Source organism: Diadema antillarum, unplaced genomic scaffold (assembly GCF_040938485.1).
Source record: "Diadema antillarum isolate AM-2024a unplaced genomic scaffold, OU_Dant_1.0 scf00000125, whole genome shotgun sequence".
Taxonomy (NCBI): domain Eukaryota; kingdom Metazoa; phylum Echinodermata; class Echinoidea; order Diadematoida; family Diadematidae; genus Diadema; species Diadema antillarum.
This window is the reverse complement of record NW_027271014.1, coordinates 1,642,161-1,658,733: the sequence shown is the minus strand read 5'-3', so window position 1 is coordinate 1,658,733 and position 16,573 is coordinate 1,642,161. Positions and strand designations below refer to the sequence as shown.

The 16,573-nt window shown below is 36.9% G+C and overlaps 1 protein-coding gene across 1 annotated transcript in view; it reads right to left on the bottom strand.

Moving 5' to 3' along the window:
• Positions 1-10,928: 10,928 nt before the first annotated feature.
• LOC139720274 (uncharacterized) overlaps positions 10,929-16,573 on the bottom strand; it is a 162,810-nt gene continuing 157,165 nt past the window's right edge. Inside the window, exons 19-21 of the mRNA XM_071631633.1 lie at positions 13,195-13,266; positions 12,826-12,884; positions 10,929-11,653 (exon numbers count right to left, since the gene is read on the bottom strand). Of these exons, the coding sequence (XP_071487734.1) occupies positions 12,832-12,884; positions 13,195-13,266 (125 nt within the window). The 3' untranslated portion in view covers positions 10,929-11,653; positions 12,826-12,831. The remainder of the gene's footprint in view (positions 11,654-12,825; positions 12,885-13,194; positions 13,267-16,573) is intronic.

Genomic DNA, 16,573 nt, shown 5'->3' with positions numbered 1-16,573 from the left:
ATCAACCAATTAGAAAAATACCCATCAGGTATGAAATGAAGTTCACTCCAAGAAAATCATTTACAAAATGTTCAATGTTGTAGTGCACACCTGTTTTACATGATATGGGGGAGGGGGGGGGGGGGGGCTAGTCATCTGCAATAGTGTCGAAATAATGAAAATCACAGAAAATAGTAATTGTCAATCAAGGCATCGTTAAGAATTCGGAAAAGAGATGCATTCATTAAGTAACTTTTCTATTTTATAAACTATGTACTGTTTTGAGAAGAATAATTTTACAAACGCAAACTACTGAAATCGACGTGAATCGTTGCGATAAAAAATAAAGTTTTCATCCGTTGAATTTAATACATTAAAGTTAAAGAGAAAATTACAAAGTGAACTCGAAGCAGGCGGGTAAAAGCAGGTACAAAGGATATCTAATAAGGCGTACTTAACTTGTGAAGCGAGAAAGAAAAGGGCAAGAAAAAAAAAACGTAGATCCTGTCCACCGTCTAAGTAGAAATTAGGAAAGCCTAGTGAATATAGCATGTTGGCATCTAAAATAAACAATCCATCGTTCTTGTCCTCTATTACTTTTACATCCTTTTTTTTTTTTGGGGGGGGGAGGGTGGAGGGGTCCTATGAAGAGGACAAAAAGAAAAAATGAAGAGTTTGTTCGCAAAAACTGACGTCCATTCTTGAAGATTTTGAAGTACGGCCTATGTCATAAAGTACCAAATAATACCTTTTAAATGATATATTGGTCACTACATATACAGGTATATTTTTGAAGTTATGGTCAAAAGAAGCAAAAATGCTCTTATTATTTTCTTTATCTTGACCTTTAATCGCAAATATCTCCATTTGGCAAATATGGACTTCGGCCCCTATCGGTTTTTGCGAACAAACTCTTCAAATGTAACAATGTAGCTCCCCGAAGCGTGACAGAACTGCCCCCTAAAAGCCATACGTGTAGAGATACATACTTAATGTCGTTGATATGTAGATGGTGCTGTTATTAGTTAGTAACAATCTCTCGCTCAACAGCGTGATGAAATTGCACTCGCCAGTATGTAATTTTCCCCTTGATTGAACACCCTACATGTAGATAGCAGCTGCGCTGTTCATCCTGTCGGTCTCGTGAGCCTCTTTGCCTATTGTCGGTCTCGTGGGTTTTCTTTGCCTAGTGTCGGTCTCGAGAGCCTTCTTTGCCTGGTGTCGGTTTCGTGAGCCTTATTTGCCTAGTGTCGGTCTCGTGGGCTTTCTTTACCTAGTGTCGGTCTCGTGAGCCTCAATTGTATTTTGTCGGTCTCGTGGGCTTTCTTTGCTTAGTGTTGGTCTCGTGAGCCTTTTGTGCCTAGTGTCGAACTCATGGGATGTATTACTTGTGAGCCGTATAACTCATGGGCTGTATGGACTCATGAACCTATTTTTATGTCGGTCTCGTGGACCGTATGACTCGTGGGCCAAGAGTCATACGGTCCGGGTGTCTGTCTCGTGGGATGACCTCTTCCATAAGGCTATTATTCTGTATCTTTTGACAGCAGGCGAGATCGTTGGCTTATTATTAAACATGTTTCCTATTGAAATCTGAATTCCCCGTTATAGACATAATACACAAGCCATCAGGTAACCGTAACGAACGATTTAAATTCATTTAGTATTTTTTTTTTATATTTGAAATAGCCAAAATAATTTTGCAACCTATCTTTATGATCCTTCCTAGACTAAGATGAATGTATTCACTTCATGTAATGTATGAAAGTTTGAGAAATTGCCAGCAGGGCAACGCCTTTGTTCCCATCACAGCCCCCCCCCCCCCATTTCCCCTCCAGATTAATGAAAGTTGCATCCTACAATCTCGTGCAAACAGTCACTGCTTCAGGATATTGAAATTGATTAGACATTACATTCCGGTTAGTTATCGATTACATATCATTTACAACATACTTCTATTTCATATTCCCGGTCACTTTTACTTTGATGCAAACTATGTGATGTATCATTCCAGTACTCATTCTAAGTTATTGTTACATAATAACAATGGCTACCAGTAATACGTCCACTCTCTGTGATCATTTGCCCGTAGTGGACGATCATAATTTTATGTAGAAAGCCCTAACGTTCAATGCGCGGTGATAGAAAGCTTGGTATACTGCTTCAAAGATTTTACTAAAATTGTAACCGATGTAAGTGAGACATTATATTACATTACATTTCAGAAAGAATATAAATTATTAGTGGAAAAGTGAGCAAAGAAAATGGGATTCCATCGGGATTCGAACCCGAGACCTCCGGATTGCTAGACCGGTGCTCTACCGACTGAGCTATAGAAAGCCCTAGTGCAGTGTTCGTCCCAGAAACCCTTAATTCTCAATGCTCGGGTGGTCAGAAGCTATAGCAGTGTGTTTGTGTGTGACACACACGCACAACACTTGAACCTGGCATAAACCCGAAGGATAATTCAACTTGGGGATAAATGCGAAGGATCACCGAAGTGATGCAGCTTTTTGAGTTTGTAACAAATAAAGACAGAATAAACTGACCAGAAAGAATATAAATTATTAGTGGAAAAGTGAGCAAAGAAAATGGGATTCCATCGGGATTCGAACCCGAGACCTCCGGATTGCTAGACCGGTGCTCTACCGACTGAGCTATAGAAAGCCCTAGTGCAGTGTTCGTCCCAGAAACCCTTAATTCTCAATGCTCGGGTGGTCAGAAGCTATAGCAGTGTGTTTGTGTGTGACACACACAAGGGTTTCTGGGACGAACACTGCACTAGGGCTTTCTATAGCTCAGTCGGTAGAGCACCGGTCTAGCAATCCGGAGGTCTCGGGTTCGAATCCCGATGGAATCCCATTTTCTTTGCTCACTTTTCCACTAATAATTTATATTCTTTCTGGTCAGTTTATTCTGTCTTTATTTGTTACAAACTCAAAAAGCTGCATCACTTCGGTGATCCTTCGCATTTATCCCCAAGTTGAATTATCCTTCGGGTTTATGCCAGGTTCAAGTGTTGTGCGTGTGTGTCACACACAAACACACTGCTATAGCTTCTGACCACCCGAGCATTGAGAATTAAGGGTTTCTGGGACGAACACTGCACTAGGGCTTTCTATAGCTCAGTCGGTAGAGCACCGGTCTAGCAATCCGGAGGTCTCGGGTTCGAATCCCGATGGAATCCCATTTTCTTTGCTCACTTTTCCACTAATACATTACATTTCATGACATTGACACTACATTATTTTTTTTTTTAAGTATATGTTCGTTTTTGTTTGACCCGTTTAAAGGCATTATTTATCATTTGCAGATAAAAAAACAAACAAACCTGATTTTGTGCTTCAAAAATACTTCTAACATGTGAGTTAGGGAAAGAAACAAACAATGTACAATTAATGTCAGTCAGTATAATCAATGTTAAGTAGTATTAAATATACAAGGTATGAGCATTAGTTGTAATAGATGTTACAGTTTCTAGAATGAACTGTCTACAGTAATGGTTTATTGAGAAAAATAGTTAAATCTCCTTAATATTTTATGCTCTATTGCAAAGTTTCTATATGCAAGATGAATTGAGAAACAACTGACCTAGACGTATGGCTAAAATGTGTTAACTCGAACAGATTTTTTTAATCAATGTTTCCAATGGCAACGATACCTTTTTTCCATCAATGAAAAGAGACAATTTGCTATTCCGACAATGCCGTAATGCAGGGTATGGATGCACACAACAAACGCTTCTGCACATTTCAAATTGCCAGATACTTAAAAACGGAACATCCTCACCCCTTACTCACAGAGACAAGTGATGTAATCGACCCAACGGCTTAACTACGTTTTAATTGATGTTCATCGAGGCACAACTAGTATTATAATGGCATGTTTCGTCAGCTTTTACTTACCATGCACACAGCAGATATGGTGGGGATAGTCGTTCCGAATGAATTAGGCTGCCAAATCACGAGACAAAAATAGGAGATTGCTCAATGATCCTATGACCTTAGCATATCCGTATCCACAAAATGGCTGGCCCTACCGTTGGCAATAATGGTTGCACAATATGCATTTGCTTGCTCAGATGTCTTCATACACGATTTTAACATGGAGCTATGATGACTTTCAAAATTAGGATGGTGTTGTCTTTAACTATGGATTTTCTGATTTCACATGATTTTTAAATCTAGTGTGTCTCTAACCTTCTATAAAACCTTGTTTAAATATAAACAAAGGAATGACCAAAAAAAAGGATTTCGTTTAAGTTTCTTAATTTTTGTTTTTTAAACCTTGAAAGTTTGCTATCGAATCGAGTTGTGTCGTAGCTTCATGGTAAGAAATATACCTCTACTTGAGAACGCCGCGAGAGTTTAATGATTTAAAATTCGCGTTTGCTACACTTACAACTATGTGACACATGATTAGTTAAGTTGTTTTTTTATGATAAATTTTCGTGTTGGAGACCGTGATATATGAATTAACTGAATTGAGCTGTGCGGTTATTTTGTTGCCATGAATCGTGAGGGACATGTTCTTGTTCCTGGGGTAGGTCATCGTTTACAATGCTACTATCATAATTTTAAGAAATGTGAGTGTGTGTTTTTGTTCGCGTGTGTGATGTGTTTGTGAGTGTGCGTGTGTGTGCTTGTAAACACGTGTGATTAGCAACGCGAATTATCTAAGTTGTTTCTCTTGCGTGGTATGCTGAATTAGGTATTCTGTTTCCAAGATCTTCCTGATTTACTACTATCCCCCTAAGGAAAGTGATACCGACAACAACAACAACAACAACAAAAAAGAAATTAGAAAATACAAAACCAAAACGAGCAAACTGGAAAACAAACTAAGAATTCGGCAGAACGACGTTTCAGGTATGAAAATAATTACAAATATGATAAGAACCATAATCTTTATGTTTTTTTTATCTGTTTTAATACTTTTTTATTCACATACATGTATATTTTTCTATGCCAAAGTGAAAGCTGACACCGTCTATGCCACCATCAGTATACATAAAACCGCTACACCGACCTCTTCCTCTCCCTCTTCCTGTAAACCAACATGACACAGATACATGGAAATAAAGGAAAACATTCAATTTGGATTGTACCCACCAGCTAGCTAAGTTCAAAAAAGCTTTTCTGATGTGTGTGCAGTCATAAATACCTGAACAAGTGATGTCTATTTCTTTTTAAATTAATGGGGCAAGTGTAAATATTAATAACAATAGTTACAATAATAATGATATCAATAATGATCTCTGAAAGGGTTGGAAGGGGATAAATTTTATTTTCGCTATTTGTAAATATTAAAATCATTTCTGAGTACCTCGTCTATGATATGAGTTTGTATCATTTATGTATTAAAAGAAGTAGCATATTAGATTTTTTGCGCATTTGTGTGTATTTATGCAATAGATAATCCAACAAACGAGTAGACACGCATAGTTAATCAGCATACTTATAGTTGTTCAATAGATTAGTTTTCACACAAATACAATCATTACCTACAAATTTGCTATAACATGGTATTACTTAACACATCTGCACCGAAAATCTGCTTTAAAAATTAATTGGCGTCGGGCAAGAAATTATGTATCATCCTAGGATATTTTTAATCCATCCAGGCATATTCTTTTTGAAACTCCGAAACTAGTCTTTTCGGCATGGTTAAGGCAAGAATCGGGCTATAAAGGCACTTCAGAAATAAACAGAGGATGTGAAGTCAATGCGAGGTGACGAGGTGACTCCCCTATGAAAGGGATATATACCAATTGCTTGCTTGATTATAAACAATCATTGCTTCTACGCCAGGCACGGAAAACAAACCAAATCAATTACCTAAGCAATCGGCGATGATGATCGTTAAAATAAATTCCATTTAATTTACTGATTCTGTTGATATTGATGCTAGTGCATCTAATGATGCAATAAGATATGATGATGACCTTGATTGCTATAATAATGTTGAAAATGGTGGCGTTGATGATTTGTCAGCTGATTCGACGATTCGGCTGATCGTCCTCATATAACTTGTTTGAATACTGTATCATATCTTTTTTCCTTTTTTTCCTATCACGTATTATCATTGGGCTAATACTATCCCTTTTCGGTTTTTGTGAGATTATGAAATTTCTGTCCATTGCATGAAAACAAATTTTGTTTCTGGAATATTTTCCCTCATCATCATGCGCTTCTGTTTCCTTTGCCGCATCGCCTCATGACCAGCAAATTTATGACCTTGAATGGATTTGATGGCAATGTGTTTTTGATATCAAGTTTTTACTGTTTGAGAGAATAAGTCGAAGCTGATGTCCCTTTCAATGTCAGTGTCAGTATGTATGTCCCTGCCCTTGTCTCTTCCTTAGCTTTCATTACCCATTCTCTCTCTCTCTCTCTCTATTTATTCTTCTTTCACAAATAGTCATATTCCCCTTGACTTTCATAGCACTTTCCTTCCCGATTAGTAAAAATTCTTCATTTGATTTTTTTTTCCCGCGTTCAATAGTGCATATGGTTTACAGACTCCGATTCTTAAGATTGGTTTCATTAATCTTCACTTCTCTTTCCTATCTCCATGGTTTTCCAACCTGCAATTTCTCCCCCACATCCTTTCCACTTCACATTTCTCATCCAAGCGATGTCCGAACCTTTTTACTTGATTACTTTTCACTATATTTTCCCTTACGACTCTATTCTGTCCCATTTTCTCCAGTCTCCACTAGTGAAACGTCAACTTCCAGCTCTCTTCTGCCCCTCGATTGTCACTATTTGCCTTCCTTACAATCCCCCTATGTTGTTTCCCTCCTCAGCTCTACTCTTTCTACGCTATCCTTTTGTCAAGCCACGATTCCTACAAGAACTACCACACATGATGCTACCGCAAAACTTTCTCCCTCGTTGATCCCGTAAATCTATTGTCTATATCTGAAACCTAGGTAGATGATGGTCTCACTTTGAATTTTGTAGTCAAGGGCCATTCTGAAGAGAGAAAAGACTGATACTATAAGGGGGTATATGTTGTCACACTATGCCATCTACAATGTATTTCTTATTTACGTCACAGTAAACTATAGACTGTCGTTAATAACTCGAAGTTTTGTGAATCGAAATCAGGATCGACAAATACAACATAAAGAACATGAAATTGAAGAAGTGTAAAATGTCAATCTTTAATATTTTCTTAACATTGACAAACACACTGAACCATGCAAATGTTAAGAACCATTGATTACATAAGGCATATATGCAAGAATAACTAAAAAAAAAGAGGTCATGATTATGCTGTATAACGTTCTCATACCATTCATATTGACAATAGTTTGCTGGTAATTATCCTTTGAATGCATTGATAGCCTACAACGCATTCATACACTCCACATACATCGTCAAAAGGACTCCAGCTAGAAACTATAAACACGTACTCATTTCCTATTATTTCGGAACTTTTTTTTTTGGAATCTACTTTACGTTGCTCTTTTATATGATTTCTATCTAACTTGCACAGTTTGTAATATATAATGTTATTATTATACATTGCCGTAGTTTGTGTAATTTTGTTTGTAACGAGTATATTTAGCAGAGTCAACGTGTATATCAAGCATTTCCCCTAAATCCGAGAGGGCTACCAGATTCAGTTTAGTTTATTCTATTTTAGCACGGAACCCACTTCAGCCAATGGCTGTTCTATAGCTGGTCCGTGCGAAAAAAAAAAAGTATGTATGCAATAACAGAAATAAAAATACAGACAAAACCCAAAATACAATATATCGATTGAAATACAAAATAAAACAAACGTCTACTCTATCCTATTCCCTCCATTCATAACAAAATACTGAATATTCACATGATATAAACCTTTATTTATAAAATATGTTTCTTAAATTAACACCATTTAACACCTAAACACTCAGCTGAAATCTAGCAAATTACTTTTTGTAGTTATATTTGTACGAAGTCTTGATAATTTTGAATTCTAACATAATTATTTCACAAACCATAATAAAAATTCTTTAAACACAATATATTTCATAAACTTACCAGGCATCATTTCGTGGACAATCTTATACATAACATATGAAACATGTTTATCTCTCCGAACTGAAAGATTATCAATCTTCAAACACTCGAATACTTCTCGACTAAAATGTGCAAATTAAATGGAATGGATTAAAAAAAAAAGGTATGAGTGTATACAATCTCACAAGTTCACATGCTATGCAGTGCTTATTTTGTTACCTGGTGCTGTTGAGCACTTTTTATAAACATTAAGGACGAACTGCTATGTAGAAAAAAAGGGAAGTTTTGACATTGACTTCTCTTGTAAACACACGTGTATACCTCATAAAACGCAGTCATACATGCTGGTCTGATGATTTCACTACTTTCATTGGCAGATCTCATTCATGCATGTGAGACAGGCACTGTTCCTTCACAATAACACACAAACTTGGAAAAGTGCAATTTGTCATTGTTGTTTTTATAGTTTATGTGTTCAGTCATGCATGATATTTGTCAATATTTTATGATTAGGTGTCAATGGAACGAGGAAGAGTTCCCCTTTCCTCACATCCAACATTGCGCTCTCCATAGCTGATTATAAAATAGTAGCCTTCAAAAGTTGGATTAGCTGGATTTTTTATACGAATTTTATATATAGGAGATGCATATCAATAATAAGTTGACAATGTTCAACATTAATACGGGCTTTTGTTGAAAAACGGTGGAATATCAAATGGTATGCAAATACTATAATGATTTTACCAGTACGAGTCAAACTTTCAGGAAGACGATGTAGAATGACAAGTGCATCCTTTAAATTCACGGAAACATGGCTTCGGTGAATGCCTCGTTATTTCTTTGTCCCAGCATTTGTCTCCAATATGCTATCTCTGCTTATCTTTCATACCAATGTTCTTGCACGCATTTGTAGGAATAGTACATTAACATATAGTAAAATAAACATAGAATAATTAGATTTCAAGGAAAACAATCGACGCTACATAGCAATCTTGAGTTACACGGTTCGTTTAATTAAATACAGTAAGTGAAAGACAATTATAAACAAGGAATAAAGACTGGGAAGCCAGGTGAACTAAGGTACTTATATATTGAAATCCACATTTCCATAATACATGTAATAGCAATGACGTTATCTATTACGCTGACTTAGACGAGAACTGCTTGAAAACGCAATTTGGTTGTTTCAGAATATCGGGTTTCCCAACCGTATTTTTTTTTTTTGACATCAAATCTGTGTTTGTTTTTGCTTTTTTGTCACTGTTTTACCTATGGTTAGAACTTCACTGTATTTCATCAAATAATCCCCGTCTCTTCTGAAGACACGAAATGAATGATCTTCTAGAACTGTTTAAACCGTATACCATTATCATTATACCTTGATTCACATTTGTTATTACTGCCAAAATGATAACGGCTCATCCGCCTACAGCATGTGGTTTATCCGACCCCCAGAACTGCGTGAGAGAAGAATTTGAAATATCCCTGTATATTTGTGTTTTGGGGTGTTTTTTCTCTATGTTTCGGTTATTTGTTGTACCCATGCTTCTCATCTCAATCTGTAGCTCGAATTTAATTGGGACCTACGCTCCACAAGCTCGCTTTCTAGAAAGCGAGTTTGTGGAGCGTACATCTAGATAAATAGTAGGTTCTAGATAGTAGGTTCCTTCATATTTCTGTAGCATTCATTTCCCATATTCAAATTTTTATAGATCGACCACTATGTTTTTATATGTTTGCAATATTCTATGTATGTTTCCTAGCTGGATATTATGTATAGGCCCTATTTCATTTTGTAACATTATTCCTCCTAGCTGGAAATTATGTATTATTCAATTTTGTTACGTTAGATGTACTTTTTTTATTATCATTCATTGATAAATATGAAAAATAAATGAAATGACATGTAATGAAATGAAATAATCATGATCATCACAGTCATTACGTACCTGTCCTCTGTGTAATAACCATAATGAATCACGTATAGTTTATATAAATCAAATGTTGCATTCTTTTGACTTTGACAATCAAAACAGCAGGTTTTTTGTTTGTTTGTTGTTGTTGTTGTTTTTTAGAATTTGCATGGTGGTAAACATGGAAGAAAGTGTAATTCTGCAGAAAGTCACGGTCATTCATGCAAGTATGATATATAGACAGGATGCATAATGTATGCCTTTATGACAACCGGTATTAATTTCCATGACAAACAGCCACCATGTTAGCACAACTATGTCCCTAATTAAGGCATCACCGTGGCAAAGTAACTGAAATTTGTGGCAAAGGCACCGTGGCAAAGGAACTGAAATTTCTTGACTTATGCTGTCATGGTAGATTCTGCCAGTAGTTGTAAATCATTAGGAACTTCTTCATGATTCTGAAATGCATCAATGGGACACAATGAATGGCACGAGAACCCTTGAATATCCCGTCAACTCTCTGATATTTCTTCGTAACTAAACTAAAGACAACGCGTTTTTTCGAGCCGTAATTTAAGAAGACTAGCGCTGCTCTCATGACTGGCAGTAATTAAAGCAACTTTAAGATTAGAAACCTTGCAAATAACAAAATGCTACATCTGTTATCGGACTGAAGAAGTTTGTGATATTGACACAGATTTTAGGTTCAATCCCTCTGTGTTCATTTACAGATGTAGAAACACAACAACGCAGGCACCAATGATAACTCGTTTAAGATGTATTCAATACTGTTTTTTTTATCACGTGTTGGTAAAGTGGCAAATATCACCATGTTCATCATCCTTGTTAAAGAAGGATCTACAAAGCTCAATATAGAAAAGGAACAGAAGTTGCTCATTCACAAGCATTACTATATATAATATATGTATATATATATATATGTATATATGTATATATATATATATATATATATATATATATATTAATAAGTGGTAGAAGGACTATAATACACACGCCATTACTTCAAATGTATAGTAAAATATAGCCCAGTTCGTTCCTTCAAATTCGTAGCAGAACCAATGCATAATCAGCGTTCTTTACAAGGGCATATCATCGTAGTTAGTATAATTCATTTTCATTGTATGTGTACAGTTCAGTGAAAGAAAAAAAATGCATCATCCCGTGTTAATCCCTCATAGTGAATAAACTTTACAAAAAGAGCAAAAACAATAAAACTTCACCGCAATAACTTCCTTGCCTGCTATATGCTAAGGACACGACCACGTGATATCCATATCTACATTTAACCTTGTGCACTGGAATTCACATCAACACGCACTGTCAAGGCCGTGTGTAGCTGTATCTGAAGGTGCTAAAGCAGCTTTTCCATTCGGAAAGGGTTTCTCTTCTAAAGACCTCCTTGAGCCAAGGCACCAGTGATGAAACAAACAACTAACAAGATGCTAAAAATCTTGGTTGCAGGGGTGACAATCAAAACACGTATTCACGTTGACGCGTGGGTATGAAACAAAGTTAACTTTCCCACATTTCCATCATTCCAGGTGATGTTTGTTGAGGTGCCAAGGATGAGTTTTGTCAATGGAGTTCATGTCAAAACCTTTCTCCTTTCATTTCTTAACCTTCTACGTTCCACCGAAGGAACGAGACACAAAGACCAAGAAGACTATTCATATCCCGAACTTGACTGTCAAGTTATTCCGAAGCTAAGGAGTCATCTTCTTGCTGGATTGTGCCAGGGAGAGACAACGAGAAAAAGAAAGATTAATAATTATCCACTTCTGATTTATTTTAATTGAATTGTCAATGCAATGACGATAATTCTTCGCTCATTTTGTTCACAAAAGCCAGGACAACTTTTTCTTTATACTATTTGTGCTTGACCAGTGTCACTGAATGATGGGTGACAGTGTGTCCCTTGGGTGTGATGCTTCTGTGGGTGTAATGTGTGTGTGTGTGTGTGTGTGTGTGTGTGTGTGTCTAGCAGCACGGTATGTTAAGAAGTGATTGTCACATAATGGACAACCATACGCTGCCCATCCGACTCAACAGTTCGTTAAAGGACAACTTCATCTTTATACACATGTAGATTGGATGAATGCAGAAATATCAGCAGCACACATCAGTAAAGGTTTGTGAAAAATCGGACAATCCATTTAGAAGTTATAAACGCTTTATCAAAGTTTCTTCGCAGTCACTGCTGGATGTGAAAACTTCTACAGTTAAATGATGTCACTTGAGCAGAAAGGTATAAGGGAACTATACAGAGAATTTGAAAAAGAATGATATACGTGTATATTTCTTTTTTGAAAAAAGTGCATACTTCCTTAACTTGTTAGCGTTGTATCCTAAAGGGTAATATCATTCCCCATTACTTCTAAAAGAGGCAAGTCAAGCGATCTTTCCTTATACGAGAAAAGTAAGATTATGTTAAATATTTTTGTGCATTTTCTTTGTTATAGTTGTTATAGTACATGGCATCACAAGCTCTAGTAATTTTCTCATCCAGCAATGGTAGCACTGAAATTCAAAATTCATAACTTTGAACGGACTGTCCGATTTTCTTCGGTCTTTCACTGATTGATGTCCTCTACTCCTATTAGTAAATGTGTGCATGGGGTGGATGTAGGTGTGCGGTATCCTAAGAAGCGATTACCAAGTACAATTTATGATTGCAAACACTCCAAGAACTATAGGCTTTTTTTTTGTTTAACTTTACCAGTGTCACACTGGGAGCACCTTTGAATTTGGTCCCACTGTGACTTTGGTCATAAAGGTGCACGGTGGCACCGGTAAGGGAGCTCCAAGCGTGACACTGAAAAGAGTTCAAAGTTGAATCTACATGTACTTTTCTTAGAGTGTTCAACAGAAGGCAAAATGCGCAGCTGCAAACTTACCTGCTGTTAAATCACATTCGAACTGTTTGTAAGTTGTGTAACCTTGCCATGCCTGATTCCTGGTTTTACAAAAGAATAGATCGAGAAAAACAAAACGGTTAATTTCAGTTCATTTCAATTCTTTTTAGTTTATCCTTTTTTGACAAGCAGTGCTTTGACCCATATAAACGCAATGCAAAACCTTGATGCCTCTATTCAAAATGCATTTTGTACTTATTGTAAGACCCCTAGGCAGAGCAGCTCGAGTGAGCTGAAAGGCATAGACGGTGCTAAAAGAAAACGTAGGGCCTCATAAATAAAAGGATAAATGCAACTGACTTGTTCACGCCTGGTTACTGATGTTGATCATCTACGAAACACTGTGCTTACCTGTCATGATTTCGTTCGCCAAGTTGATGAATCCAGCATCGTAAACTTTATTGCTCACTCTTTTGCGAAAATCTATTATTGAAATACAAATCAGGGCAAATAAACACTATTACTATCAATTTCAACCTTGCCATTCATTGTGCCCGTTCCTTTATGCGTGATCAATACTCGAGGCACCGTTATGAGAGAAATATATCAAGAAAACAAAATTAAATCCATAATCGTCAAGTATTCCCCCACGTTTACATTTATAAGTCACCAGTTTCCTGGTTCATAAAACTTACTATCAGTGACAACGGCCACATTTCTGTGACAAATTTGCTCTCAGCCAAGAACATGCACGGAGTTCACTAGCTTTTAACAATTATGACAACTTGACACTGATTGTGAAACGGGGTCCTTATTAAAAAGGTACATTTCACATGACGGGGAGTGTCACATAATTTCTCTAATACTTACCTCTTTCGTGCGTTTATTTCTTACAAAGCCGTTTGGTTCTAGATGTAAACGGGCCGATGACATGAAACCATGTTTGTTTCATTCTGACAGCTGAAACGCAATTGACATATGCTACTCACAAGTTGACCCAGCTACATAGGAAGACCTAATGGCAGTGTGGAGGATTTCGTTTAAGGCCCCGTCCCACTAGAGTGCCATCTGATGTCAAACGAATTCGACAAATTGAAGATACGTTGAAGATGCAGATTATAGAACAGTTCTTAACATTTTATTTGTATATGTATATTTTAGATATTTATAAAGATTTCCAATGATACGCCGCAGCTGACATTATCATTTTAAACATATCCAAAATCTTCGGCATATATATATAACGATCCTAACTAACGAATAGCTTATGAAAACAAAGAAAGACAAATATGTTTCTTCAAATTTTGGAATTTGTGGGGGAATCGTTGGACATTCCCGTGTGCCTTAACCAAAGACTAACAATAAAGGCGACGAGCAATAAGTGTGATTCCGCCGATATTTTACCTACTATACTAGTTTATAATACATTGAGAAATGATGTGACCTCAGTAAATCACAGTGTGAAAGCGTTGCCATCCCTCACCACGGTCACAAAATTATTCATAAAAATGTGTGAAATCGAAAACACGTTCCGAAATCAACTATCTAGCATCTATACATGTATGCATAGTGATATAATACATGGCACATGCAGAAATACATACACACATATTAACAGATATAGGGGACTATAGGCCCTACATACAGAGAACAACCACCAACCACACACGGTCTCCACCAAACACGCACAGGACACGTTTTGACACCACTGTACGACAGATCATGTGAACGCCTACACATAAACACCACACATACACCCGGCGTACTGGAAGTACACACAAACCACGATGCTCATAACACACACACACACACACACACACACACACACACTCGTCCCATATACTCACCTACACACCATACACAACACATACCATGCAGCCCCCCCCCCCCCCCCACACACACACAAACATACAAACACATATAAACATCACATTCACCAGTCACACCCACCCCTGGCCATCCATTCATAACACAGGAACGATACACCCAAACCACACAATTCGTAGTGAATCTTAGCATTTGTATCACCCCTAATGTAGTATCAACCCTAAATGTAATATTGACCCTAAATGTAATACACCTCAACCCTAAATTTAATAACAACCCTATATGTAATACATTTTAACGCTAAATGTAATAATCGAGTCAACCCTGAATGTAATACATTTTAGCCGTAAATGTAATAACCGGAGACAACCCTACATGTAATACATTGCAACCCTTAATGTAATATCGATCCTAAATGTAATATCAACCCTAAATGTAATACATATAACCCTAAATGTTATATCGACCCTAAATGTAATACATTTTAACGCTAAACGTAATAACGACCCTAAATGCAATACGCCATAACCCTAAATGTAATGCATCTCAACCTGAATTTAATATCGACCCTAAATGCAATAATTTTAATCATATGTAATATCGACCCTAGATGTAATTCATCTTAACCCTCAATGTAATAAAGGCAACAGTGCCCGTAAAGTAAAAGGAACAATGAAACAAAAGGAACCGACTGCTCTTTGAGCCTGATGAAGCGTCCCGGAGAGGACGTGAAACGTCGCTATTCCAAATTACAAGTACCGGTAAATCCAGTTGACTAGATTTACTGATAGTTCATGAGATACTTTACCTGGATGACTGAGAACATTCACAGACATGTCTTTTTATCATCTTTGAGTCACCACCCTAGGAGATATGAATGTATGAGTAAGGCAAACTGACTAGTCTGAATTGTTGAATCAGTAATAATATCAATACTGCAGAACGTGAAGCAATAGATACATCACATGCTGCACCAGTCCTTGGAAGGCCGCACAAGCTGCACAAGAAAACCGAGAATAAATACCAAACGCTCATGCTATTGCCTATATTGAATGATAAGACTGGCGACTTCTAAAGCTTGATTCTTTGATATAACTTATTTAAAATCCTTGAGTCTCATACCGAAAAGGGGTGGATATTAAATTGAGGTGTCAAAAAAGTATTACATTTAGGGTTAGCATGCATTAAATTTAAGGTTGTCTCCGGTTATTAGAGTTCACTCGATTATTACACTTAGCATAAACTGTGATACATTTTTAGGGGTGTTATTACATTTTAATAGGGTAAATGTGGTTTACATTTTGGGTGGTGATTACATAGCGTTAAATGTATTACATAAAGGGTCGGTATTACATTTAGGGTTGTTATTACATTTAGGGGTAAGGCGTATTATATTCAGGATCGTTATTACATTTAGCGTTAAAATTTATTACATTTAGGGTCGATATAACATTTAGGGTTAATATGTATTACATCTAGGGTTGATTTTACATTTAAAGATAATAATAAGTTTTGGTTCCTCAAAAAATTCCCTGAATTTCCTTGTCTTGGTTTGTGTTTCAGGTTAAAGTACGTTGTCTGTGAGAATTACTCGCCCCAAAGTGCTCTCATGTCTTAGTAATCATGCAATAATGGTTTCGTACCAGAGCGGTCGAGAGGACCGTGGGAGAGCTACATACGCCCAATACTACGGTCAGCGCATGCGCACACAAACATCTTATCCGTTCATGGATTTGAAATTTGTGCGCATGTGATGTGTTCGCATGCACTGGCTGTAGTATTCAGTGTATCAGGGAGGTGGAAAGGCCACCTCCCTGAGTGTATGTAGCTCTCCCAAGGTCCTCTCGACCGAGTCACATTCAGTCATCAATTCGAACAGAAAGGGACTATTGGCAGAACCAAACTTTGCTCGAAGCCTGTTTTCAATACTTCAACTTAATTGGTAAGTCTTCAAATTGAAGAA